At 40.9% G+C, this 26,950-nt stretch overlaps 1 protein-coding gene across 3 annotated transcripts in view; it reads left to right on the top strand.

The window, feature by feature from the left end:
* The window catches only part of LOC119660828 (transcription factor SPT20 homolog), a 131,334-nt gene extending 105,522 nt beyond the window's left edge, over positions 1 to 25,812 (top strand). For 2 of the 3 annotated variants that reach the window (XM_038069690.1, XM_038069689.1), the window contains exon 2: positions 21,494 to 25,812. In XM_038069690.1, coding sequence (XP_037925618.1) covers positions 21,515 to 23,203 — 1,689 coding nt within the window. In that variant the 5' untranslated portion in view covers positions 21,494 to 21,514 and the 3' untranslated portion in view covers positions 23,204 to 25,812. Of the gene's footprint in view, positions 1 to 533; positions 970 to 21,493 lie in introns of those variants that run through there. The other variant, XM_038069688.1, reaches the window with a different exon arrangement.
* Positions 25,813 to 26,950: the final 1,138 nt, after the last annotated feature.

The raw sequence follows: 26,950 nt of genomic DNA, 5'->3' as shown, positions 1-26,950 counted from the left end.
AGAAATACACAAAACCTTTTATACCTGGAGCGTCCAGCTTCCGGTTTCCTGATTTGTTTCATATTTAAAGCAAAAGATCTAAATATGACGAGGAAAATCTGTGTAACTTGGATTGTAAATAGAATAAAATATTTTTTTTTTATTTTTAGTGCAATTTTCTTAATTTTTTTATTACTTATATATATGTATATATTTTTTTTAATTTTGAATAATGCAAAAAATGGAAAACCGCCATAAAGTCAATCCACTGAAGTCCTGATCATATTACCTTTATTTGAAGGAATTTTTAATCATAGAACAAAGTAATTGTCCGAGCAAAATTATATTTAACAACATTTTGTTACCTATTATCTATGTAATTTGTCCTAATGTCATCACATATATTTCCACATAGTAAATTTAATGCAAACCCTTGAGATATTTCTATATGCACGTTTGTTGTTGATTACGTATACACACTGTAGCATAGTATCGCCGGTTGTACTGTTGTGTACTTTGCCTCATACGTCTGAGAATTCCGTTTAGTCAACGTGACTACCAAACGGAACAATATTACATACAATATTATCGATGTTCCAGAGGGTTAGTTCACGCGTACATAACATTCAACTAAATTTTAAATTTTATTTCATTTAGTTCGTTGGGATGGTAACGACAACAGTCCATTGCTTACTCTCTCCTTGTTGGATTTATTTTTTTTTTCTCGGGGACGAAATGTTGATATTTACGGAAATTTAAATAAAAATAACGTCTCCAGTAAGTCCATTAATCGAGTATAATTAATAATATTTTGTGTTAGTGAACTTTCTTTTCGTATAAACTAAAGACGATAACTCATAATTACAATAGAGTGTGTGTGAAGCTGCAAAGTTCTAAGAAGGATACTATCCTTCGAATGGTGGTTTAATTTAGATAAGACTGCAACTGACAAAGGAATAGAAGCTTGAACCATTTGGGAGTTACCGATAGGTATTGTTGTCATTTTCATTGTGTTTATTTACTGTTAAGAAAATTGTAATTGAGATACTATAGTCTACATCAGTTGTGATTTTTTTTACCATCCAAAATACTACATTAGCCACTTTTATTCAACCAAGATGTTGATGAGTGATGTGAGAACCAAAGACGTGGAAAGCAGTTTCTCTCCAGTTGGCCCGGTCGGTTATCAAACGGACTCCCTCAACCCAAAAACAAAATTAGTTGCATCTAGTATCTATTAAGAAGATCCTTTTCGGCTCTCGCCTGTGCTCCTAATTCCTTTATTTCTTAATTGTCCTCTATTGCTTTGTCTCACTACTTATCTATTATCCTAGTCACCTGATTCGTCTTAGTTCTCTTCTATAAGACTGATGGTTGAACGTGCTGGAGTGCTCATCTATTATCATAATAATCTGCACTTCCATTTCTCATTTATTAGCTTGATTTTCTGCTCTGTTGCAGCTTCCTTCCACCAGATTATCTGATATTTTTCAGTTCTTCTGATTGATTTTCAATCCTCTTTGTCAGTTCTCTTAGAGTAGATCACCTTCTCTGCTTCAAAGCTCCTCCTTTAGCTTGATTGTCTTCCTAATTTCATCTCAGTTGTTGGGGTTTAAGCATTCTACTGTGATGCTTATGGGGATTATGACTACGATGAGCCAAGCAATTGCAGAGGATTCTGACGCCAGGACCACTAGACCGGCCCGGAACTACTTGGTTTTTAACAAAATATCAATGGTTCTAAACTGAAAGCTGTTGCCTGAAGATTAAGGACGTTGATGATACTTGGGGTGTTGCAAAGAAAATTACGAAACCAAAGCTTCTTCAATTTTGAAAAACTATCGTCCTCTACCGCGGATTGCAAACTGAAAGTTTAAAACTGGATCAAATTATTTTCACGATCGCAACTCTAAGTGTCATTTATAATCGGTCTATTCTTTGGAAAGCCTCAGAAGAACATCGAGATTAGATTGTTGCGAATCATTATCGGCTATCTAGGCTAGATTAGGTTAAGGAAGTAGAAGGAGACACAGCATCGAGCACTTTGATCACTTTTATTAGATCCATTGCACTATTCATCAAAACGTCTCCTAAAGGAAGAGAATGCGTCAATCCTTTGTTGATGAAGACAAGACAAGGTTTGCAGCGCTATTTTCTTTTTTTTTCCCAATTTGGATACATATAGTCGAAATCACCACCCCGATTTACTCCATGTGGTAGTTTAGGAAGTAGCGTAATATTAGAGTACTAAGGTTTTCATGTCCCTCTTAAGGAATAGTACAAATCCCGACTTTTTTCTAACAATTTCCGCCTGTCAGTTCAATTTTTTTCATTTAGCAGTGTAAACTTATGACTTATCCTTCGGAGTACATTTTACAGAAGACGGCTTGGCAGTCGTGGGAACAAGACCAGGTTGTGGAGGAGCAAGTAATTTGAGTCTGGTTGATGGCTATCCGAAAATCTTACACAAAATAACTTTTAGATTTTAGTTATCTGGCAGGTACCATCCATGGAAATCATCACCTTTTCTCCATTCGATTAAGAGGCCGATTTCCCCAACTGGTAGATTGGATGCTAAGTTTGGTTGGCTTCATTGATTTCCAGGTGGTTCTTTACCTTCGACTAATTTTTTTAGTAGACATTCGGGAATCCTTCTGTCGTCTACGGGTGGGAGGATTTCGTTCTTCCTTTTTTTTTCGAAGTTCAAAAAATAAAAAAAAAAAATGAGGGGCTCTCTGCTAAAAACATATACTCATTCAATATCAAACTTTGTATACGAGGTATCCTTTTTCCAGATTTTGTCGTAATCATCTTGGATGATTCTAAAGGCAGCTTCTTCACTAGCACTTCACGGCTTTATCAGGTTCTCTTTTGTTTTTGAGGTTGTTGGATGGGTTATCGTTGTAAGTAGTCAGGATGGACTAGAGTGCTGACCAGCCAATAGATCGCCATATTCGCGGTAGCTTCTGATTCTTTGGTTAGCCTATCTATGAGCTCTATTCTATCGAGTTTGCAGACTTCTAAGATATCACAGTCGTCTTTAGATTCAGCGGTCATTTAACATTGAGTACCATCTCTCTGCTTCTGCGTTCTAAAAGATCATATGACACCCTTTTGATCGTAAGCTAGTTGCGGTAGTGTTATGCCAAACAATGAACCCAATAATAACTACGACAAGGTAATGCGATGGCCTAAGTTGTCGAGGTACCAATTTTGTCATTTGTCCAGTATTCGAATCCCGACAACGGTCAGGGATGTGTGTGATTGCTTAAATGGGATTGGATCCCGATACAATTATCGTGCAATGCTTATACATTCCCAGAACCAGTTTTTGTCCTTATTCGGGAGCCGAAAGTCATTATCATCTATCGGTCTATGCCAGTCTTAGTCAGGGACACGAGATGTCTCGATTTATTGTCGAAGTCTACCAATTAGATATTCCAAACAGCTGTCTGACGTAAAGTTAGTAGCGAACACTAAATGTCTCGATTTATTGTCGAAGTCTACCAATTCAATATTCACCGCAGCTCCCTAGCGTAACATCACTATCGTCGACGGTGCAACAAATGGTGTCAGTTTTTTTCCAGTGTTAGTAACGAACACTAAATATCTCGATTTATTTTCGAAGTCTATCAATTTAATATCCGCAGCACCTGCCTAATGTTTGAGCCTACGCCGTCCCTAGATCTGAAGCAGGCTCTGCCATCCTTTCCTTTTCTACCATTGATATTGTTGTTATAGGGTTTCACGCTAGATCATTTTCGTCCATAAGAATTAAATGATTGGCTCACCGTAGCCTTTCTGAGGAACTTGCACTCTTGTTCCTCTGTTCTGCGCCATTTAGCTTTCCTCTACTGGGTCGTCGTCGATTATCTTAGGATAGTGTGTTCTATTGCATGACACAACACAGTGATATTATCGCCCTTTGTCAATGTGTGACCTACCTACTGCCACTCTCGCCCTTTAACCAACATACCCAGGGAAATATGATCCATTTTATTCCTTCCGCATGGTAAAGCTCATGGCAGTAGTGCTGCTGAAGGTAATATGCGTTCTGGGTAGGATTTTGACTAGATGACCCATATCGGCAGGGATGACGTTTCTTGGTCTTGTTAGTATATGCGTTTGACAAATTAAGTTTACTGCTTATTGGAGGGGACATACATGCATCACTGGCTATTTTCAAACTACGGCTTGGTTTCCCTGCTACTAAGTGAAACTTCCGAGCCAATACTAATTCAGTCCTGGGCTAGTCGCTATCTTTCTCTTCCATCAGTGGTGCGACTGTGGACTCGAATTTCAAAGGTCTTCATTGGCCTGGTCAATTGAATACTCCCTTCTGCTTCATAACGTCGTGTCTATCCGTATCTCCTACCGAGTCGAAATCGACGACTGCCTATCGGGGGCGTTAGGAACGATACAGATAGTAGTAACGGTCATTTAGCGCCTACACTGATGATCATGAATCTTGTTCCTTTTGTTTTCTGTATTAACGGGGAAATCGCCGTTCAAAATTTGCTAAAATATCTACTTTCCTGCCGTTTTTCCACCCCTAGATTTAGCCCTAAGTTTAGGAGGCGTCCTTAGGTTTATGGCTGACTTTGAGAAGTACTCCTTGAGTTAAGACTGACTTTAATAGCCGCTCTTAGGTTCACTAAGAAACCCACAATCCCAATTGAAGGTAGAAAATTGTCTGAGTGCATGCATTTGAAGGTAGTGCAATAGTTGTGGGGGTACGGCACCCTGAAGGCTAGATTTGGTTCTCTTTCCGATTGGATAACATTGAACACCTATTTCATTGTAATGTTTTGATAGATTTTGGGAACTGATAATATAATTTTGCCACCATTGGGCTTGTGTTCCATAATGAAAAAAAAAGTATGAGTCATAGTGGAACAGAATGCTTTTTGGTGGTTTCTATTTTTTATGACATTGAATGTAGTTTAATTTATTATGTTAGAACTCGAACAGGCTGTCTAATTTATGTTTTAAAACAAGGGGATGGGGGATAATATTTCCAGCAGGAGACCCATAAATCCTATTCCCCTTTCAAGTTCACAAATATCCATGATCTGCCCGGGGTTCGAGAGCAGGGGACCGGGCGAAGATGCTGAACGTGCGTCCCAACCTCCTCATTACATGCCCTTCTCTACAAGTTCGTTATATCCCTTTCTCGGGTCCCACCATCATATCTCCTTTTCAGGTTAGTGGAAACCCCAAGCCACAGGTGAATCACTTTCTTCCTCTCTGCAGACATTGGGAACCTACAAATGCACCGAACTCCTATTGCGTTCGACATCATTCTGTATTGTTTTGTAACGAGTATACTGCATGAACTGCTCAAAATTTAACTTTGGACTATCATTACTTCCACATATTGGCTTGGCCGGCTTAAAAGTAAATTTTCTGATGAAAATATAATTTTAATAACAGTTCCTTGTTGTGATGAATATTGTTTCTGCTTTCTGCTCCACGAATTATCTTCCGGTCCCGAAGCTTTGCTGCGATTGGGTAGTTTCCCGGAATGTGTCCTTGAAGTACTTGTCTCCTTTCAGACCCGGCACTCCTCCCCTATGCAACTAATGTCGAAAGTAATATCTGCTTGAGATCTTTCATTTGATACCTCACATGACTATATTCAGTGAAAATAAATTTTGGTATATGGCGACGCCCCCTCAAGTTCACCGTGCAGTAATGCAGTTCACCACATGCGTGGAGGTGCTCTTATAAACCTTTAGTTTAGAAACACCCCAATCATTTTCACCTGGCTTGATATCAGGAGACTTTGATGGCCAAGGAAGAGCGGCGATGTTTCGACTAGTCAAAGCTCCCTTGACAGATTTCGTGGTATGGCAAGGTGCACTGTCTTGTATAAAGATTGTAAAATCTGCATTTGTTTACATTGACATTGACAAAAGATCATCGTTTAAGACTTTTAAATTTTGCTGCTTTTCGTTACCTTCCACAAAATGCAAGGGCTCAGGACTTTCGTTCACTACTCTTCCCTAAACCATCACTAAATGAAAGTGTTTAACGGTCATTTGAACGCAGGAAGAATGATACTTTTCTCCTGATCATCATCGAACGGATACAAACTGGTCTGTCAATGCTTTCAAAGTGGATTTATTACTAAACCAGAGCTAAAAAACCAAAATTAGTCACAGCTTCTTTTTGCAATAGCAAATACTTTGAAATCAATTTTAATTCAAGTCCTTCCTTTTTCCAGTCAGCTGCAGTGAATATCTGGTACTGCTTTGCAAAATTCAAACGGATCTTTTTCATTGTCTCTTATGAATTATAGCCTTTTTTGTTTGATGATATGATTTTAGACCAGTTTCCGCACATCGACGCTTGAACAAAAAGACCCCCCGCCTCCAAATTTGTTTGGACTTTCTTAAAAGTTTCTTTGCGATTCTCCAACAATTTTCCAACCACAATCCGGTCTATCCTCTATGCGATTTTGCGTTTGCCCTTACAGTTCGATTGTAGACCGGGTTGGTTGCCCTTTGCTCCATGGATATTTTTAGCATATGTAGAAACTCACAATTACCCTTTCTAATCTGGCAATTTCCCGGTAATTATGCCGTTTCTCACGAATGGGGGCTTATTTTTTTGGCTGCTGGAATATCAGCTTTTCTGTCCATACTGTCAATGACACGATTTTACTACAACTTGAAGAAAACGCATACTTTCAAAAATGTCAAGCGATGACGGCTTTACGGTTTCTTACCAGGGCAGAGGCAAATCGTTAGACGCTGCCTCGCCTCTGCCCTGGGAGCAGCGTGACCGTAGCGGCTCGCAGATGTTGAGTGCTCCTTTATATAATTCGCAGAACACGACATGAGTACGAATTATATTGTGCGCAAATCCGCCTTATTGACCAGAGCTTGGCCAGAGCTGAAAATATTTTTTGAGAATGATAGGGTCCTAAGTCCGCATCAACTTGATGCCGGACCGGATCAAATGGGGAGCAACTTACTCTCTCTTTCCTGGTCCACGGACCCCTCGCTTGGGGCTTGCACCCAAACTTTTCAAAAATGTCAAGCGATGACGGCTTTACGGTTTCTTACCTCATTGTAATTTTTTTAAGATTTTTTGCTTGAATAGGTTATGAGAACGAAACCTGTTTCACTCATGTTTTGAACCCTCACTCTCCTATGTATCCCTTCATGTCAGAAATAAGATCAGTTTCGGAAAGTACTAATCGAGTCCTTGCATTTGATACTCCACATGGTCATATTCTGTAAAAAAGTTTGTCATACCCCTTTCCCATAAATGGGGAGCCCCCTTAAACCCAACACAAAATGGCGCCATTTGCTATATGTTACAGGATTCGCAGACCACACCTTCTCACCAAATTTCCTGACAACTGGTTCGGTCGTTTCCAAGTAAATCGGGTGTGACAGACAGACAAACATTAAATCGATTTTAGTAAGGTTTTGTTTCACATAAAACCTTAAAAAGACGTTTGGTTTGCTCCATTGCAAGACATGTTTTCATCCAGTTAAGGCGTAATATCCGTAAATGCTCTATAATTAAGACCATCATTTTTACATATCATTCGAAAGCTAACATGATGGGGCAACTTTTGTCCACTTTGCAGGATTGTAAGTTTAAGGTACCGTCACAATATTGCGCTTTGAAATTTGGATGATTGGCCTTCAGAGTGATGGTGACGTTTGCAATTGGAAAATTATCCATTTATATGAAATTTAATTTAGTTTCTGATGATGGTATCAAATCTGGGATTAAATGATTGGGGCAGCGGAAAATTGTGATTTTGTTTTGCAGGCCAAGCTTTTTGACAATATTTACGAAAGACGCTGTAACTCTGTAAGGGTAAAAGATAAAGGGGCCAATCCCTGGAACAATTTTCCTGGAATAAATGGTGTCAACCATCATTAAAATGTTTACCATCGTGAACGGTACTCCCTGTATAGATAGTTCTCTCTACGAGGTACCCTGATTTTTATTCTTCCAGAAATTTTTTGATTCATCGCTCCCGCTGTCCATTTTGACGGTTTGCTCCTTTTTTCGGCTTACAGGCTTCCTACAGGCTACAGGCCTAGTTCTGGGAATCATATCCGTTACTACTATATCTAAGCACTTACACGTACTATATCCAAGCACTTAAAGGAGAATTATTCTAGCTTCACAATATTATGGCTGATATTCGCGTTCAATTTTGTACTTCTGGGATGATCTTAAGAGGACCTTTATACCATGTTTAGACCCTGTGGTCTGTGTATCTCTTTACATAGATCAAGTGAAGCTACTTTGTGTTGAGTAGGCCCCCCTATCGTGCGAAAGAGGGGTGTAAAATTTTTTTTTCACAGAATATGATCATATGGGGTATCAAATGAAAGGGTGCAATTAGTACTTTGCGAAACTGATCTTATTTCTGACATTGGTTGAAATATAAGGGAGTGGGGGCTCAAAATGTATGCTCAAGATTAGCACAATATCTGCCTTTAATATGTAAATATATCTTGAATTGTGGAAATAACACATCGTTCAATAAATCCCGGGACTAACTATGAAAACAACATTTTATCGGCAAAATTCTTTATTATTCATCAATATAATTTCCTTCAAGGGTTATACAATCATTCCAACGCTTCTCTAACTTTTCAATGCCATGTTTGTAGAACGATTTGTCTTTTGACTCAAAATGAGCCTCAGTAGCAGCGATCACCTCCTCATTTGAGCCAAATCTTTTTCCCTGGAGCATCTTTCTGAGATCCGCAAAGAGCCAGCAGTCGCTGGGGGCCAGATCCGGCGAGTACGGAGGATGAGGAAGCAGTTGGAAGCCTAATTCGTTGAATTTGGTCATCGTTTTGATTGACTTGTGGCACGGTGCGTTGGCTTGGTGAAAGATGACTTTCATCTTCTTCATGTGTGGGCGTTTTTTTCGCTATTTCGGCTTTCAAACGATCCAATAACACCATGTGGTAGTCGCTATTGATGGTTTTTCCTTTTTCGAGGTAGTCAATGAAAATTATACCATTCGCATCCCAGAATACGGACGCCATCACTTTGCCGGCCTACTGTTGTGTTTTTGGACGCTTCGGGCGGCTTTTACCGGTCGTACGCCATTCAGGTGACTGCCGACTTGACTCCGGAGTGAAATGGTGAATCCATGTTTCATCCACTGTCACATATCGACGCAAAAAATCCTGTTTATTGCGAGTAAACAGTGCCAAACAGCTCTCCGAATCATTGATACGTTGTTGCTTTTGTTCCATTGTGAGCAAACGCGGCAGCCATTTGGAAAAAACCTTTTTCATAGCCAATTTTTGGTGCAAAATAGTAAATGCACTACCAGTTGATATGTTCACCATCTTAGCTATCTCGCGCACTTTCATTTTGCGGTCACCCATCACGATTTTCAATACTTGCTTGGTGTTTTCGGGAGTTACTGCCTCATTTGGCCGACCCGAACGTTCCGCATCATTTGTATCAGCACGACCGCGTTTCACGTCGAAAACCACCGACAAATGTTTGTTTTCGACGGAGTAGAGTCCGGATAACGTTTTTCAAGCCATTGCTGAGCTTGAACAGTGTTTTTTCCCCATTAGACAACAATGTTTTATCAACACACGAAGCTCGTTTTGGTCCATTTTTTCACGATTGCAAAGGTAGCGTCAGTTTAACCACTATAGCTTTCTTGGTTATGTTTCGAATTACATCAAATTTTGACATATCTTATCTGAAGGTTGGTACTTCTGAACCTTGGTATATAAATGGCATTATTAGGGCCATTTCTACGCTAGTCCCGGGACTTATTGAACGATGTGTTATATGAAGAAATATTTTGAATTTTTAGCTATTGTACGATTTGAAAAACGTGCATAGAAAGTTCGTCACATAAGGACACAAAACCTTTACTCCTGACGCGCCCAGCTTCCGGTATTTCGGAATGAATAAGCTGGAAGGAAGAGACCCCCTACGGTTCCCCCATTATTGAACCTTATCCTAGTAGTTCTTCAAGAACTAGTTTAGTTCTTTTATTTGACACCTCACTTTTCCATATTTAGAGAACAAATTGTGCTCCTTTTGCACGTATGAGGAGCCCCCCAAAATCGTTAGAAACTTACCCTTTTACCCTCTGCTTTGTTAAAATAGAAAAAAATCTATTTTCCAAGAATGTATGAATTTGAATTGGTTTTCTTCACTTTTGCTGAGACATTTTGCGAGCTCAATTTACAATGTATTATATGCAGTCTGTTATCCTCTGCGATCACTGCATGCTATTCCATTCCACGTTGAAATTGGACCACATCAACACGTGAATGAGACTTGCGGTCACTCTGTTTTTAAAGCAAATTTAGGGCAGCGTCTGATGATTTGCCCCTGTATGAGTCGAACTGGCTTTGCAGGTTTTGAATTTCGAACCTGGTATAAAGTCCTTTCCCCAAAATGACGGTGATCCAATTGAAAATTCTCTCAAATCACCTGTTCTATTCTGCTTCCTCTCGACCACGATTTCGCCAAAAAAATGTAACACACATGATTCTACCTTCAATTCATATTACATAAGGCCTCCCCATCCGTTGGCCCGGGAATCAATAAACCTATGAACATGTGCGAACTAAGCGGGCTTCTATGCAATGTGTGATATGACATAATCATTCCCAACAATCATAATGACGGTCGTCGTCATTGCAGTAGAGTTCAACTCACATTTCTTATCACGTGAGCGAACGTGTTTTCTATTTAGTTCAAGTTAGCCGATTAGATGTGTTTATTTTCCATGTACTGTGCACAGTATTTACCCGCGTCCGCCATGTACTTCTTATTATTAGCTACCACGTCAGTTATCTAATATTGCAAACAGTTGAATGGATTGGGCAGGGAAGGACGCACACCGCACACGGCTAGATAGGGGACTCACTAGGCGAAGGCTAGGGGCTAGTTAGGCAACCTTTGTTATGTTTTAATAATCCCTGCCTAGATTCAGATAGTCACTATCGCTCGGGTCGGCTCTGTTGCTTGCTATTTCGTTCGTGGCTCGTGAATGAGAAGTCAAGTAATGAAATCTAATAATAAAAGCATTCGAGAACAAGTCTAGAGTCATATGGCCTGTCAACGTGCTTCGCATGGCATCAGTATGACGTGCTTATACTAAATTCAGTTAAACTAAAACTCAAACGTGGAAAGTCTTGCGGAAAATTGCCTTGCACGTGAGCGAAAGTGCTGAATGTCAATTAGCAACCTTTTCATCTAAATATTGTTCTTCACATTCGTCTATCCGTTGTTGGAATGTGATCCCCTAGATACGGCGCACGTTCATATTAAATTTATTCCAGAAAAATAGGTACGGAGACGTTCAAGTGCTGAGGGAAATAGTTTAAAGACATGCAGAAAATAAATTTAGATTTAAATGTTCCGGTTGGTTCTAGGAGATAAAAGTTTTTGATAGTGAGATTTCGCCCTTGGCACTGTTTTCAAAGAAAATGTTCCTGTTGGGTCTTCGGGAGTTGCAAACAGTATATTACTGAGCTCATCAGTTTGTTGATGGTTTTCAAATCTGATCAAATTATCATTATTATTATTAAATGGGCCGAGGAAGGGCATTCAAATTAAATGAGTGTTTGGCAACTCAATTACTCATGCGATGAGTGGCGTTTTTTGATGTATGGGTTCTGCAGAACGAGAACGAATCTAAAGATCTTTCCGTTTGGTTCTCATATATTGAAGCCTCCGGGAGTTATTTTTCATGCTAGTCCTTACAGTTTAGCAAACCTTACTCTGCCTTGACTGTTAAACAAGTCGGGAAACCGGAAGCTGGACGCTTCAGGTATGAAAGGTTTTGTGTATTTCTTTTCTAAAGAGATTTGAGTGTGCATTTGTCCCATTAGCATGTAGCACCTAAAATATGCATATATTACGTGAAAATAGCCACTTTTAAGTGATATTAACATTCATAGTCTTGAATTTGCAGAGGAGCGACAGATTTGACCTAGTATAACTTTGTTAGTAATAGTGCGATTTTCACCAAATTTGGCAGGATCATGACCTATACCGTAGCCTACATTGCTGCAAAATTTTGTGATTCTAGGGTGAACTTGAGGGGGGTTTTCCTGTCAATTAATAAAAATTATAGTAATGTACTATTATTAACTTTATTTGAACAGGTATCGGTATGGAGGGTATTTCGGAGCCTAGGCACCATATAGTGGCAGCCCCCCTTTCAGATTTTTCGGTTGGGCAGTTTCTGAGAATGGGTTCGTTAAAAAATGACCACTTTCAACCCCCCGCACTCCTCATCTTTTCAGCAAAACTCAAAACTAAGACCGGCATCGGAAAGTACTAATCGAGACCTTTAATTTGATACCACACATGACTATATTTGATGAAAAAAAAATTTACACCCCTCTTTTGCATATATGGGGACCCCCCCCCTTAAATTCGTCGTAAAAGGATGTAGCTCACTATATGCGTGAGCGTTCACAATTCCCACCTTTCTACCAAATTTGGTGTCAATTGCTATAACCGTCTCCGAGAAAAATGCGTGTGACGGATAGACAGACAGACAGACAGACAGACGGACAGACAGACAGACAGTAAACCGATTTTAATAAGGTTTTGTGTTTACACAAAACTTTAAAAAAAGACGTGCGTTAGTTCAGCTTGATCCTAATGATCCTTTGATTCTTCCAAAATCTCTTTTGCGTGTAGTTCTTATAACCTGATGCCGAATTGGCACGTCTTGTCGATCTGTGTCACTCCCACTCGGTTCTTTGTGAATTTTAATGCTTTGTTTTGGGACCACGTTACCGTTTCTCCTGTTCACTTCTTTTTGTAGCATACGGCGTCAACAGAGTCTCTTGTTAGTAGTTTTTTCTTCATTTGATTTTCAATGAGACTTCAATTTCATCTTCACCACACTTGATACTATCCGAATGGTAGACCTAGAGAAGCAAAAGTAACACAAGGGCGAAAACATCTGTTAGTTAGTTTAGTTTACTTCGACCACTTAGGCCATTGTTAGGCCCATTGTACTATCCCCGTAAATCGCCTATTCAATGGCTCCCCGCCTACGACGTTTGCAGGCTTCAGCGTTTCTGAAAACATTCTCCAGAAGCAGAGAGCGTGCAAATACCTCATTGAAGAAATCCTTACCACTTACGTCTTTGTCTGAGATCTGAGGAGGCCGGATAGCTGCATATAAAGTGCAGGGCCGTCTCTTCCTCCTCCTCACATTGGTTGCGCATAGCCGAAACCACAACCCCAATCTTTTCCATATGGTAGTTTAAGGAGTGTCCCGTTAAAAGCCCTACTAGGGTCTTCATGTCCCACCTCTTAAGGGACAATAAAAATACCGCTCTGGCGACCCCAGGTTCTTTAACAAGGTTTTTGGCCTGCCGACAAGAGTTCGAATTTCTCCACTTGGCTGTGTGAATCCTTGCTATTTCACCCTTCAGAGTAGACTTGACAGTGGATAGCCGGATTCCAAAAGCCAGTTTTGGCCCCACCATTGTGGATCCAGAACCTCGGCGAGCCAGTCCGTCAGCCTTCTCATTACCAGCGATGTTCGAGTGCTTCGGCATCCACATCAGAAATGTTTCATTCAGTCGACCAAGTTACAGCAGTACCTGATAACAACTCCACACCAACTGGCTTGATATGTCGTTGTTGTCTAGTGGTGAGAATGCTGCGACCGCTCCATTTTTGTTGCAGACATTCTTCTGCTGTCAATAAAATGGCATATATCTCCGCCTGGAATATGATCATCATTTTTCCGAGGGATCGGGCCACTTCCATAATCCGATTCTACGAAAACACCTCTGCGCCCGATCCGCCTTCCATAACTGACCCGTCGGTGAAGATTATTAGGCCTGTAATCTGAAAAGACTCATGGTCATTTACCGACCATTCTTTTCTTTCGGTGATTACGACAGTGTATGTCTTTTCAAAGACGATTCTGGAAACCATATTTATCGGCCGGCATCATAGCTGCCGGATGTTTGTCAAGGAATTTTCGGACAGATGCATAACCGCATGATTGGTCAGCTTTCCACGCTCCAATGGTATCGACTCTATATCCGTCGTTGGCTGCTTTCCGTTTCACCTCCCAAGTGAATGGAGGGTAGATTTAGGATAGCTTCAAGTGCTGTACTCGGCGTAGTACTCATTGCTCCAGTAATACTTACGCAACTGAGCGTTCTGAATCTGCCTTAGCAGATTCCTGCTTTTAGCAAAGTTCAGTCTCAGGCACCAGATGATACATGCATACATCAAAATGGGTTTTACTATTGTGTCTTTTTTAGTGAAAGTCCCCAGATCTTACCTATCGCAGTCCTATAGCACCAGAATAATCTGCAGGATATTGTTCCTGGATATGGTGCTTCCACGTTAACTTGGAGTCGAATTGTACTCCTAAATACTTGACTGTTTGTGCCAGCTCGATCTCCGCCCCTGCTAAAGTGGGTAGCGTATAGCTGACCCACCTGATGTTCCTAGTGAACATAACTAGTCTAGTCTTCCTAGCGTCCACCGTGAGTCCATTGCGGAGGCACTAACTATGGATTTCATGCAGAGTTGCATTCAAGCGGTCACATATTGTGTTCGCAAACTTTCCCTTAATTATTACGGCTAGATTATACGCAAATGTTTCCGCGAAGACTTTTTTGTCCTCCAGGAGCAATAACAGGGTACCCACTACCAGGAACTATAACAGCGGAAAGAGATGGACAGCCCCTAAGACATCCTGCATCAATAGACTTCCGGCCGACCGATATGTGGATTTTGCTCCACTCTAGCATGTGAAGGATCCAACTGACTAACAGAGGTCCAGCATAATTGAAGGTATCTTCGATGCCCATGAATGTGCCTAAGACGTTTTCTTTTTCAGACATCGCCTTGTCAATTTTTGCCGTGAGTTCATGGAATGCTGTCTCCGTGGATTTGCCTTTCTGGTAGGTGTGTTGCCTATGGTGAAGTGGCCACTTAGGAATGTGCGTATGCCTTATCAACCGATCTACTAGTCTTTCTAGTCCTTTTAGTTGAAAGGACGTTAGACTGATCGGTCGGAAGCTTTTTGCGTCCGTGTAGGTGGGGTTTCCTTGGTTTTGAAATATAAGCGTGTGATAGGCATACACGATATATGTTCCGAATATGTAGACCCAGGGAATCCAGTCCCTCTATTACTACTATAGTTCAGCGGTTAGTGCGTGAGACCAGGAGTCGGTATAGATAGGGAAGAATCGCCACAACATTTTTTTTAGTTTTTTCTTTTAACATCCACAACAACTGGGATTTCAAACGCGGGCAAGTAGATCGCCAGGAGGACGCTCAACCATGGCGTCGTCCCAAATCAGCTTCAGTATGACCCCGCTTAACGTTGGGCAAATCATATGTCTATAGCAATGTGAAGTCCAAAGAAAAGTAAACATCCAAAGAAATATACGAGATTAAGAAGTAGGTCTAGGTTGGCTACTCGTTGTCATGCTGATCGATATAGCGTTTGAACATGTGTCCGCCGTCAAACTTTACCACTTATTCCTTATTCGATTAGCGAAAATGGAACTGTAATGGATCTGCATTTAATTGAAATGTGTCCCGATAGCTGAGTGAGCACGTCGACGTCGGATACCAGTCGATTCAGCTGAGTCAAAATCAGGATAATAATCTGGGGCGAGCCCAATGTTGACCACAATAATTTGGCACCTGGCTCTCTTTCTAAAATTTTTGGGGACGTTGCCGATCCAAGCATTCGCGCGTTCCTCCAAAAATATCGCTATATTACTACCGAATGTAGTCTCTCTCAACCAATTAAGCATGATGTCCAGCATCAGCATCAACACTACTGGTTCCCCAAACTTCTCGAAGGTGCGTCCTCTACCATCCCAGAAGCTCATTGTTGCGCGGAAAGCATTTGAACTATTTAAGCAGGGTATATGCAGACCTTCCAACAGTAGTTGGTCATCTCCACTCGATTCCCAAACCCAATAGCCTATGGCGACCTTGTGGAGATTATAGACACCTGAATGCTCAGATGATCCCAGGCCGGTACCCCATTCCACTCATCTAAGACTGCGCATTATTTGGCAAACTGTCGTGTTTTCTCGACCTTGGATCTCGCCAAGGCCTACTATCAAATTCCTGCAGCTCCCAAAGGTATTCCAAAGACAACAATTTGCACACCTTCGAATTTCGCACAGATAACTGAAACAGCTGTTAAACGCTACTCTTTTGGCATTTCCTCAAAAAGATGCACTTCTAGTCGTGTTCCTCGATGCCTCAGACACAGCAGTAGGCGCTGCACTTCAGGAAAGGATTGGGTTGGGTTCGGTTTCTTCTCAAAACAGTTTAATCCTCCTCTACGGAATTTCAGCGCCTATGATCGTAAATTATTAGCCACGTATTTGAGTATTAGGCACTTCCAATATTTTCTTGAAGGCCTTAACCTTGTTCACGAGCCATAAGCCGCTGACATTTGTCTTGCAGCAGAAGCCCGATAAAGCGCCAACTTCAGGACTTAGTGCTAATCAGCCGGTTTATATCGGACATTCAACATGTGTCCGGTAAAGACAAATTCGTCGCTGGCGCTTTGTCCTGGATCTCCGAGATCAACATCCCAGCCACAGTCGATTTTTCGGCAATCGTTTTAGCCCAGAAGTTCTTCTCCAAAGACAAGTTCTAGGAGCTCTCTATCTTCGGCTCATATTCCTTTATCTATTTTGAGATCTCTGACCTAGGTCATATATTTCGGTGGGCGCTTTTTGTACAGAAATGTTTCGCTCGGTGCACGGTCTTGCACCCTGGCATTCGAACAACGAATCGGCTTGTCTCCAGCAAGTATTCCTGGCATAATAATTTACCACTTTTCAACCGCCAAATAATTTGCTCTGCAAAGTATCCTATCGAATTACATCCGCTTCACACCAGGGGTTCAACATTATTAGCAAATGTGAACAAGTTCACCTTCAATCGATACAAACAAGTTGGACTACTGGAATCTCCACGCTTCGAGTATAAAGATTTTGTGCTCATCTTATGTAAGAAACTTTCTATGTACGTTAAAATTCAACCTACCTAAAAATTCAAAATAATCCTTCATATATTTTCAAACTGCAAAATATACACACGTACAGATTAAAGTCATAAATATAGCCCATCCGTTAGTGCTCTACATATGTACATCTACTTGATTTGGGCACTACCTGAAACTCCGTTAGCGTATACACACCTGCCTCGACTAATTGACACTGATATACAAATAACTACAAAAACTTAGAAAAACCACCACAGCCACCATCTAGTGGACACAAAAATAATCCTCAATGGTTTGAGTATTTGATAATCTTAGGTGGTGTGCATATGTAATTGGTAATTATTGCTTTCTTCTCCTTCTTTAGGCGTTGTCCGGTTCAGAAACAGGAGTAGCTCCTCGTTAGTAATTAATACATTTAGTAAATGGTTTTCAGATGAGAGCGTTTTAAAGAAATTGTCTAATAGTTCACAGGTAAAAAGGGGACGTTCGGACGTACATATAGGACCCTTAGTATAGTGTATTTGAGGTTATTGGCTTCAATGTGGTGCTGATATTTCTTGATGTTTTTAGAATTCATTGAATTCAAAGGCAGAACACAAATATGGCGCTTTAACTTTGCTAATGGTAGCAGAATTCATACAAAACTTTATATGTTTTCTTATGAATTCAATTGACAATTGAATAAAATCCCATATGGCTCCTAATAAAATCCCTATAAAAGCATTACAAATTGCAAAAAGTGATTAAGCCGGTCGTGAAACTTACACACCAAGCCAATTCGCACATAGGATAACGGTTTCAGTAGTTGGTAATGTAATGGAATGATTTGTGGTGTAGTGTGGGTGTCGCCAATTGGTAACGAGTGTATAGTAATTGAAAATTATCTCATGAAAAGTACTAGTTTGTTGTACTATAACTTTGTTGATTCCAATACGATAATCGCCTGCCAGTATCAGCTATATTACTGCACTAAATTTCGTGACGATAGCTCCAGCCCCTTCGGAGTAAATTTCGTGTGACAGACAAGTAGAAATTGAACCGATTTTAAGGAGGTTTTGTTTCACATTAACGATTTTTACATGCACTTAAAGAATTTAGATGAATTCTTAAGACAGCAACAGGTGACTTTTCTTGATCTGGCGATGACTGTGCCCGAAAATGCATCCCATATTTTAATGTAGGAGGAACGTTTTCTATCGAGGTCGCTATTCTGCTACGCAAGGGGAAGGTTGCGATCTAGTAAAGCAACCATGGCGATTTCGCGAATACGGTTGTCAAGAATGCGCTCAAAAATCTTCATGGTATGGTAAATAACCAGATCGAACGAACATTTGAACATTCTGCTGGATTACCTTTCTTTTTCCACAATGGAGTTGTGGTACTTTTTTGTCAGTCAGATAGTGTTCTACCTTCCTGAATAACCCGATTAAAGAATTCACTAAGCCAAAGTGTTGTGTTCCAACAGTTCGCTCCCCAGAGCTCAGATGCGATGTTGCCAGGTCCTGCTGCTTTTCCCGATCTCATCCGCTTTATTGCTTCCTTGACTTCAGTTGCACTGACAGGTGCAACTGCTCTAAATATCGACAATGATTGTGGAAGTGGAGAATGAACAAATTCTTCAGTCGAAATCTACTCGAAATATTTTTGTCTTGTATTGTCATACAAGACCCCTTCATTGGGTTCGACAACCTTGTCTGCAAAAAAAGTCTTAACCGTTCGAGTCTTCTTTGCGGTCTTTGGGTTGATGATGCTACTTCTGTTTACACTTAAGCACAAACCGAAGGTGTTTTTTTATTTGTGGGCAATTTGTGTTTTGTCTGAATACCCTGTAGCATATGGTGCAACAGCAACAGTCGCATATCCCTTGTACAAGATAAGTCCCCTTGTAAGATACAAGGATTCCTTTTCTTTTAGGGAATTGGTTTAACTCGACATTTTATAGCTCTCTGGGCAAAGACCACCATTGCGTACAATCTAATATTCGACCGATTAATTCTTTCTTAGAAACGGTTATACCTATTGATACGCAATTTGGTAGGAAGGCTAGAACTGTGAATGCCTACGAATGTAGAAAAATTCGTACTGAAGAAAGAAGTTGCATTTTTTGTGAAAATATGATTGCAGTTTGGATCCTAATTGAAGGTTTCAACCCAACTTCGATTTGCTCTTTGCCTGTTGATCGAAACACACGAACGAAGGCTTCCGATGTAGGGGAGAAGGATGCTTTCTACGAACAATTAAATGCAGTTCAATAGAGGCTTCCTGAAGGTGACATTGCGTTCGTGATAGGTTACCTGAATCCTAAGGTGGGGTCTGCCAATACCTTGCTCGGAGATGTGATGGGGAAACACGGTCCCGGCGACCGCAAAGGTAATGAGTTCTTGGATTTCTGCTACTTCCACCGCCTTCGAGCACAGGGCGGGCCATAAGGTCCAGTTGGGTTTCGACTGACCGACATACGAGCAATCCAGATCGACCACTTCGCAATCAGCAGTAGATTTAAGAGCTATCTCCTGGATGTGTGTAACAAGAGAGGCGCTAACATCGGCTTCGCGTGTTGCGTCCGCCACCACTCGCAGGATTGGGGAGCTGCGACCCTCTAAATTCAACAGTTCAACATCGACCCTCTAAGTTCAACATGACCCAGCTATCACCCGACAATGGGAGAGCTATTTCGCTGATCGGAGGGCAGATCTACTAAGTAACCCGCCTGAGAACATTGGGCCCCCCTCAAAAATGTTGAACGATTTGTATGTCTAGTAAGCGTAGTCTCTACTGACGGTGGGACCGAACTGTAGTTATCTCAACACCAGGATCAAGCTGAGACTGTTCTGTGGTAGTGTTCTTTCTGTGTTGCTATATGGGAGTAGCACATGAAAAGTGACCTCTACTGTTACCCGCAAGCTCCAAACTTTCGTCAATACCTGTCTGCGTCACATTATCGGAGTGCGCTGGCTTGATACTATCTCAAACGAAGAACTTGGCCGGTGTACAGGACTGGTACTCGTATGTAATATGATCGGAAGACAGGAGCGGCAGTGGATAGGTCACACATTAAGGAAGGGCGATAATTGCATTGCGAGCTACGCCATGCAATGGAATTCACTCTCCCAAGATGACCGACGTATGCATCACTCCAAGGTTCTCTTGGCGCAGAACAGTAGAGGAGGAGTGCGAGCGACTCGGGGAAGTCGTGTGTGGAGCTGAATGGCATTTCAGATAACCACGAGCGACGGCGTGTAGATATGTTTGACATGCTATACCCCACGAAGGGGTAAATGGCAACCATATATCTGCTAAATTCTCCTTGAAAAAGGCTAATATTACTATCTCTCTTGCCAATATTCCTATAGCCGCAACAACGCTGTTGCACTCATGTGGCATTCCCAGAAATAAATTATTTACGTTACCCACATTCGTCATTTTCTCTTTAAAGCTGCGCAAGGTGAGGGTATGCTTATCAAATCTCGGGAAGTGATTGCACGATGCGGTATCCCTAAGATTCATTTTCGTGCACAGTTCGTTTCGTTTGACTATGGTGTCACAGAATGTTGCCCGTCATCTTAAGTGGTTTTTGGTTACGTGCTTCAGCTCTTCCCAGAATACCCTAGAAGCATGTTATTATAGTGGAATTGTCGCTGTTTCTCAAAGTACAACACCTTCTAGTCGAAACGTTCAAAAGGTATCTCCATATTGAAGGCCTTTGCTTGTGCACAGCACTGCACTTTTAAAGTGCTCTTCAATGAGAGCGCCTCTTCCTACAACGGTCAGTGTCAATGCGATACCAGATTCAGGTCTACTATCGCTAGTCTAGCCAGAATACCAGACCGTAGTGCTACAAGAAGTAGAAGAGTATTCAATCCACTTAGGCCCAAAATTTCCATCAGCGGAATTCTCGTGAAGTTGAAGAAAGCGAACATTCTGGGGGTGCGCACATCCCAGAAACTAACCGAAAACCATTTTAGGTAGCCAAAGGTCACGTCGTCAGTATTTTGATAACAAAATAGATTTGAAAATTTGAATGTTGTTAGCCCACAGACTTTTAATTTCCCTCTACAATAGGCAGTGAATACTTTCAGTGGAAACTTTGGAATCTAGTGCTTTTGCATTCTGTTGGTTCGTCATCATTAACGTATTTAGGTTCAAAGAATTGTTTGCGGTTTCGTCCGAGTAGAGGCAACTCTTCAGATGCTGCCTCACCTCTGCTCCATTAATGAAGAGTTGGCTTCGCCCTAGATAAAAAAGAAGTCGATGTCCTGCCTACGCAGAAGTCGTTTTACGAATGACAAAAAAAATGTACGCAGATGTAACCACGTGTATAGTAATGCCATGTAGGATATTTACCAGGAATGTGTGAATGTGCTCTTGTTGAATTGTTATACTATTTAACAAAAACGAGTTGGATGTTGTTGTTTTCTCGAACGAAGAATTTACCAAACTTATTTAAGATGACCAATCGCCAATTATTTTAAACTGCCCAAGCTTTTTTCATAGAGTTTTCTTTTTTTTTTACAGATGTTCTAAGAAATACAAATAATGGTGGCGGAATTCGTCGCCCGACAGCAAAGCGGCTCCCCAGTTAACGGAGAGACACCACATCAAAATCACACTCCATCCAATATGCCAGCACATGGTAATGCCAATAATTCAGACATGCGTCTAGACACAAGTTCATCAATATTACAAATAAATACAAATTCATCACAATCATCAAATAGCAGAATGTTGAATTCAAACGGACAAAACGGACAAACATTTCTCCATGACCATGGCAATCTGCTGCTAACTCAAGATGCAATGAGCCCACAATCACCAGGAAGTGACAATTACATTGGATTTGATCTGGCTGCACAATTGAAACGTAAAGAGTTATTTACACAGCGAAAACAACGTGAATTTATCCCTGAAAATAAAAAGGACGATAGCTACTGGGATCGTAGACGTCGCAATAACGAAGCAGCAAAGCGATCACGGGAGAAGCGTCGATACAATGACATGGTACTAGAGCAACGCGTTGTTGAACTTACTAAAGAGAATCATGTCCTGAAAGCACAGCTAGAAGCAATCAAAGACAAATTCAACATCACTGCAGAGAATCTTGTGAGCGTGGATCAAATCATGGCCACATTACCTACCAGCGAACAAGTTCTAAGTATTACAAAACGCGCTAAGCTAACAAACAGTGTACCACCAACTATAATCTACCCAGGATCACCGAGTCCAGCACCTCCATCCACAATTCATCAACCTTTAGGGGTAGACTCTCCACCATCGCCGACAAGACTTCACCACTCGCAAGTCGCTATCCATCAACAGCAGCCGCAACAGCCCCTACAGCCTCAACCTAAACTTCAGACCCAAGCCCCTCCATTGGCGCCCCATCATCACTTCCGCTCCTGCCAGTCCAGTTCACCACCACATATGGATTATCGCGAAGCGGAGGTATCCTACCATCAGCAGCATGCCAGAAACCCCCCGACGTTGCATCACCACCATCGTCATCACCATCCATCGCATCCCCACGTACAATTCACCACGACTGCCAACATCACTACATTACCAGCTACTAGCAACGTCCCAGCGCCAGTATCCGCTGCTTCCCAACTTTCAGCCACGGCGGCAGTTGCCCTTGCCACAAATATCTCCAACATTTGCTATACCGCAACGGGTGCTGTTAATGTTCTTGCTGCAGCTCAGGCAGCCGCAGCCGGTACTCCTCTGAATGAGCTGCATCCATATGATGCCACCCTGGTCACGGCAGCTGGCAATGTCCTGAACTTATCACGTCGTGCTCAATCACCCTATGAATTGTCTAGTGGTGCAGGATCTGGCACAGCTTCAGGGGATGATGAACAATGTGATAACCAACCCTCTAATGATATAAACAATAGTTTGCCCCTGAAACTACGGCACAAATCTCATTTGGGTGATAAGGATGCTGCTACAGCTCTGCTGGCTCTTCAGCACATCAAACAGGAGCCAAGCTCCCGTTCACCACCATGGGATGGAGAAGGATCGAGTGATGAAAGAGACTCTGGTATTTCAATTGGTACGGATTGGGTGGCAGGATTTCAACGGAAAACGTCACCGGTCAATGATAAGGAGGAGGAGAATATTCATCTGAAATCCCAGCTTGCCCGGCTGGAATCTGAAGTTGCCACAATAAAAAACATGATGATCCTGAATACAACGCCTGGACAAGGTGCAACGGCTACAGCCCAGTAATTAAAGTGTTTTTTTTTTTTTTTGTATAATTAAGTTATGTTATTTATTGTCATTGATATTAGTGATCAGAATCGGAGGATTTAATTCGAAAAAGATCAGGTATTTATTGCGAGAATCATTATTTTTTTACATTGTTTCGTTTATGTAGTTTTTTTTTTCAAAAGAAGAAGTAGATATAGCACTGAAAAGTGATCCTAGAAACAGGGATAGGTAGTCATAACTGCGATATTCATTTCAATAATCCTCCCTTGGAGGTTTAAATGGTTTTGATCAGGGTCTGCCGGTATAACAAATTAGAAAAAAATAAATTAGTATAGTCACTCTCGGAAGCTGAAGCGTGGTCATACATGAGGTTCTAGCGTAACGACCCTATGTGGATCCTCAAGGCACTCTACCGTATATCTTATCACTCAGAAGTTTACCATTCTATCCCTTTTAAATATTCATGTTCGTGATTCGAACTCGCGGTACCGAACAGATCTTTCTCTCGCATGCTTCCTAGCTCTGTAATAAATAAATAGGGCGGTACGAGGATGGCCACTCAGAGACTTGGAATTCTCTGAACAAATTTACGGATTCCATCAGAGTTTCATGCTTGCCGGCATTCGTCACTAAAGATACTCCAGGAAAATATTTATAAAATGAAATGTTTGCAAGATCCTTCCTCAACATTTCTAAAGGACAATTATTTCAAAATGCATGACACATGATGGGCCTTTTTGCTAAACGTCGGGATTTTAATTTTTTTCCTACAAATATTTGTTTAATGCTTCGAAGGATATGCCCACTCCTGCACTATTCAGGTCTTCTGCAATTTCCTTTGTAGGCTGTCTTCTATTTTCTACTTCCAATTTTATCGCTTTCTTTTTGATCCTGATGATAATAATAATAATCGTTGGTACGACAAACTAGTTGAATGAAGTCCTTGAAGCGTGTTAGAACACTTCATCCAACACCGTGGCTGTATACTACCGTACACTGTAGGAAGCAACGTGGTCAGCATTGCGCTCGCCTTGATTATTATCCTAATTTGGCTTCAGGTACTCATTCACAGCTGAGTCGAGTATCCCAACATCCAGTCACTATGCCAATCATGCTGTCACCAGAGAGATTTAAACCGCAACCTTCTGGTACGTGAGTCTAGCACTCTAAACACTGAGCCATCCGGACCACGAGAAACTTAAAGATTTTCAATATTCCCCTTTATTTTGGAAAAGGAATAGTTATTAGAATTGAGCAATGCGATTACGGATCGTCTGGTTTCGGAAGTAACATCCTTTGTCTTTGAAATCTTAGTGGAACGAAGGATAGCCGCTTACGGAAAAACGCGACAACAGGATTCAAAATTTATATCCGAAATGAAAGTTCCATAGACCATATAATTGTGACCAATTTTATATATTTTTTTACCTGAATATTCTATGATCTGGGTTGCATCTACAGACGTTATTCGGCCTAGGCATCCCTGAACAAAGAACTTAAACATTGCGGTTTTGTGCCGCGGTTTATGGCATCGCCTCTAGATTCTATCATGTTTCTATCACAGCGTCGGTTTTGGTTTGTTATGCCATACGAAAACTATTGAGCATCCTTGGGTTAGAAATGAACTTCAAGTATCCTGGTGCGTTGAGGTCCATTAATTCGATATCCCTGCTTAGATATCCTAGTACACCATCGTCTATCTATGGCACAAAAACTATTGGTGTAGGTCTATCTTAGAAACCAACGCAAAGCATCCCGGTTTCGCGCCGAGGTGCATCAATTCGATATCCTTAGCAGTTTCTCTTATCTAAGGCAGGGTTTATGATGGGTCCTTTTTCTATCTACGATTGCCACTATAGGGTTTGCTATATTAGTCACTGTTCACTGCTTCGTTAATCTGGAATTTCGTTTTCTGAAATAAATCGAAGTAAAAATAAGGATGTTAACAACGGCTTACTGAAAAAGGGGACATTCGCGATTTAGTTTCGCAGAAGGATTATCTGAAATTTGTTTCATATACAAATATTTCTGCTTTCCCAACGCATGAAATCCTTGCGCTCACTAACCTTTCTATTTTGCGTCTTCTAAAATTTTGTTCTTTTTTTTTTGTCTGAGGACTGATGGTTTTTAAAAATAACATCTTGCAGTGAAATTTTTTAATTTTAATTTGTTTCATAAAATAGAAGACCAAGCCTACGACCGGGCGCGAAACTTAATTTAGACAAGCTGACGCTGCTACAAAATAGTAGTTTTTGTAAGAACCACGTTTTCAAAGTCTTGGCTAGCAAATCTTCTTGGTTTCTCTTTCGAAAACCCGGCAGCATGCAACTCCTCCTTCTTCCAACTTTTCCATGGAATTCCAGGCGGTCGGGTAGCGTGGACTTATAAGTGTTTTTGACGAACTATACCCCGCAAAGTATAATATGCCAACCATCGATAGCTGTCATCGTAATGTTTAGAAGGTGTCGCAGAATAGTTGCCTTATCTAATTGACTGAGTTCCTCACATTATTATTATTCTGTTAAGGGAAAGTCGCACCGCGTCCTTGAAGAACTATTGTGTCCCTTTTACTGGTTACAGTGTACCTGTTGATCATAGTATCTCAAGCAGGTCTGTAACCGTTAGGAACTTTAGTATGTTCCCCACTTCCAGAAGTTTCAGCTTTGCATCTGGTATTAAATGTTCTCCCAGATGTATCGACCTACTTTGCACAAGTACCGGACACTGTCCCAGGACGTGTATAGAGGTTTCGTCCTCCCCCTCACAAAACCTGCAGGCAGTGTCCGTAGATATCCCTAGCTTCCCTAGGTGGTAGTTCAACCGACAATGACCAGTGAGAATTCCCACTATGATTCGGAGGTTCTTTTGGTGAGGTTTAAGCAATCCTTTGCACGCATGGGCTTGTATCCCCTAATAAGCACTCTGGACATAGTGGAATTCTAGTTGTATGGCGGACCACTCAATTTCCTAATATTTTTGGTCCTGAACTAGTCGGAGCTCATTTTTGAAGTATGGACCGAGGCATTGTCTGGTTGAAAATATACTCTTTGGTATCATTTTCATTTGAGAATAGAACTAGCTTTTATCTGGAAAGACTGATATATGCTTGCGATTTAATTTTCGTTGAAATTATTGGGAGATCTAGATTTATAGAAGAATGTACCCCACACCAAAGCGTTACCGCTTCGGAAGGTTCGCTTGGATCTCACCACTTTATGTTGAGTCGCCTTCGTAAATTAGGACCAAGGTAGAACTTCTTTTCATATAACTCTGTCATCAAAGCCAAATGTACATCTTTTAGCGCATGTGCTCCTGTCTATAATGGTTAGGAAGCAAACGAAGCAAGTGACGCTGGAAAGTTATACATTTAATCTTTGACGATAATATCCCTTTGGAGTTTCCTATATGAAGGAAAGTCTGCACTAACGCAACAGTAAATCGAATCAAATGAATATCATATATAAGTATCATTTCCATTCTTAGGTCTCATATATTTTTTCTTTGTTTTATTTTTCTTATTATCAAAACATCGCAATAAATATTTTTAAGGAAATATATTTCCTTAAGCCATTGTAAATCATTATGTTAACATATTATTTAAATATCTTATTAGGGAACTAACATCTGACATGCAATTCATAAATTTTATAGTTGATGGATTAGCATTACCGCACAGTGACGATATTTTTCCTAATTAATAAAATACATAAAAGCTTATTGGACTGTATAATTATTATTAAATCTAATTATCATATTTATTTATAT

The sequence above is a fragment of the Hermetia illucens genome, chromosome 7, assembly GCF_905115235.1.
Source record: "Hermetia illucens chromosome 7, iHerIll2.2.curated.20191125, whole genome shotgun sequence".
NCBI lineage: Eukaryota > Metazoa > Arthropoda > Insecta > Diptera > Stratiomyidae > Hermetia > Hermetia illucens.
This window is presented reverse-complemented; position numbering and strand designations above follow the sequence as displayed.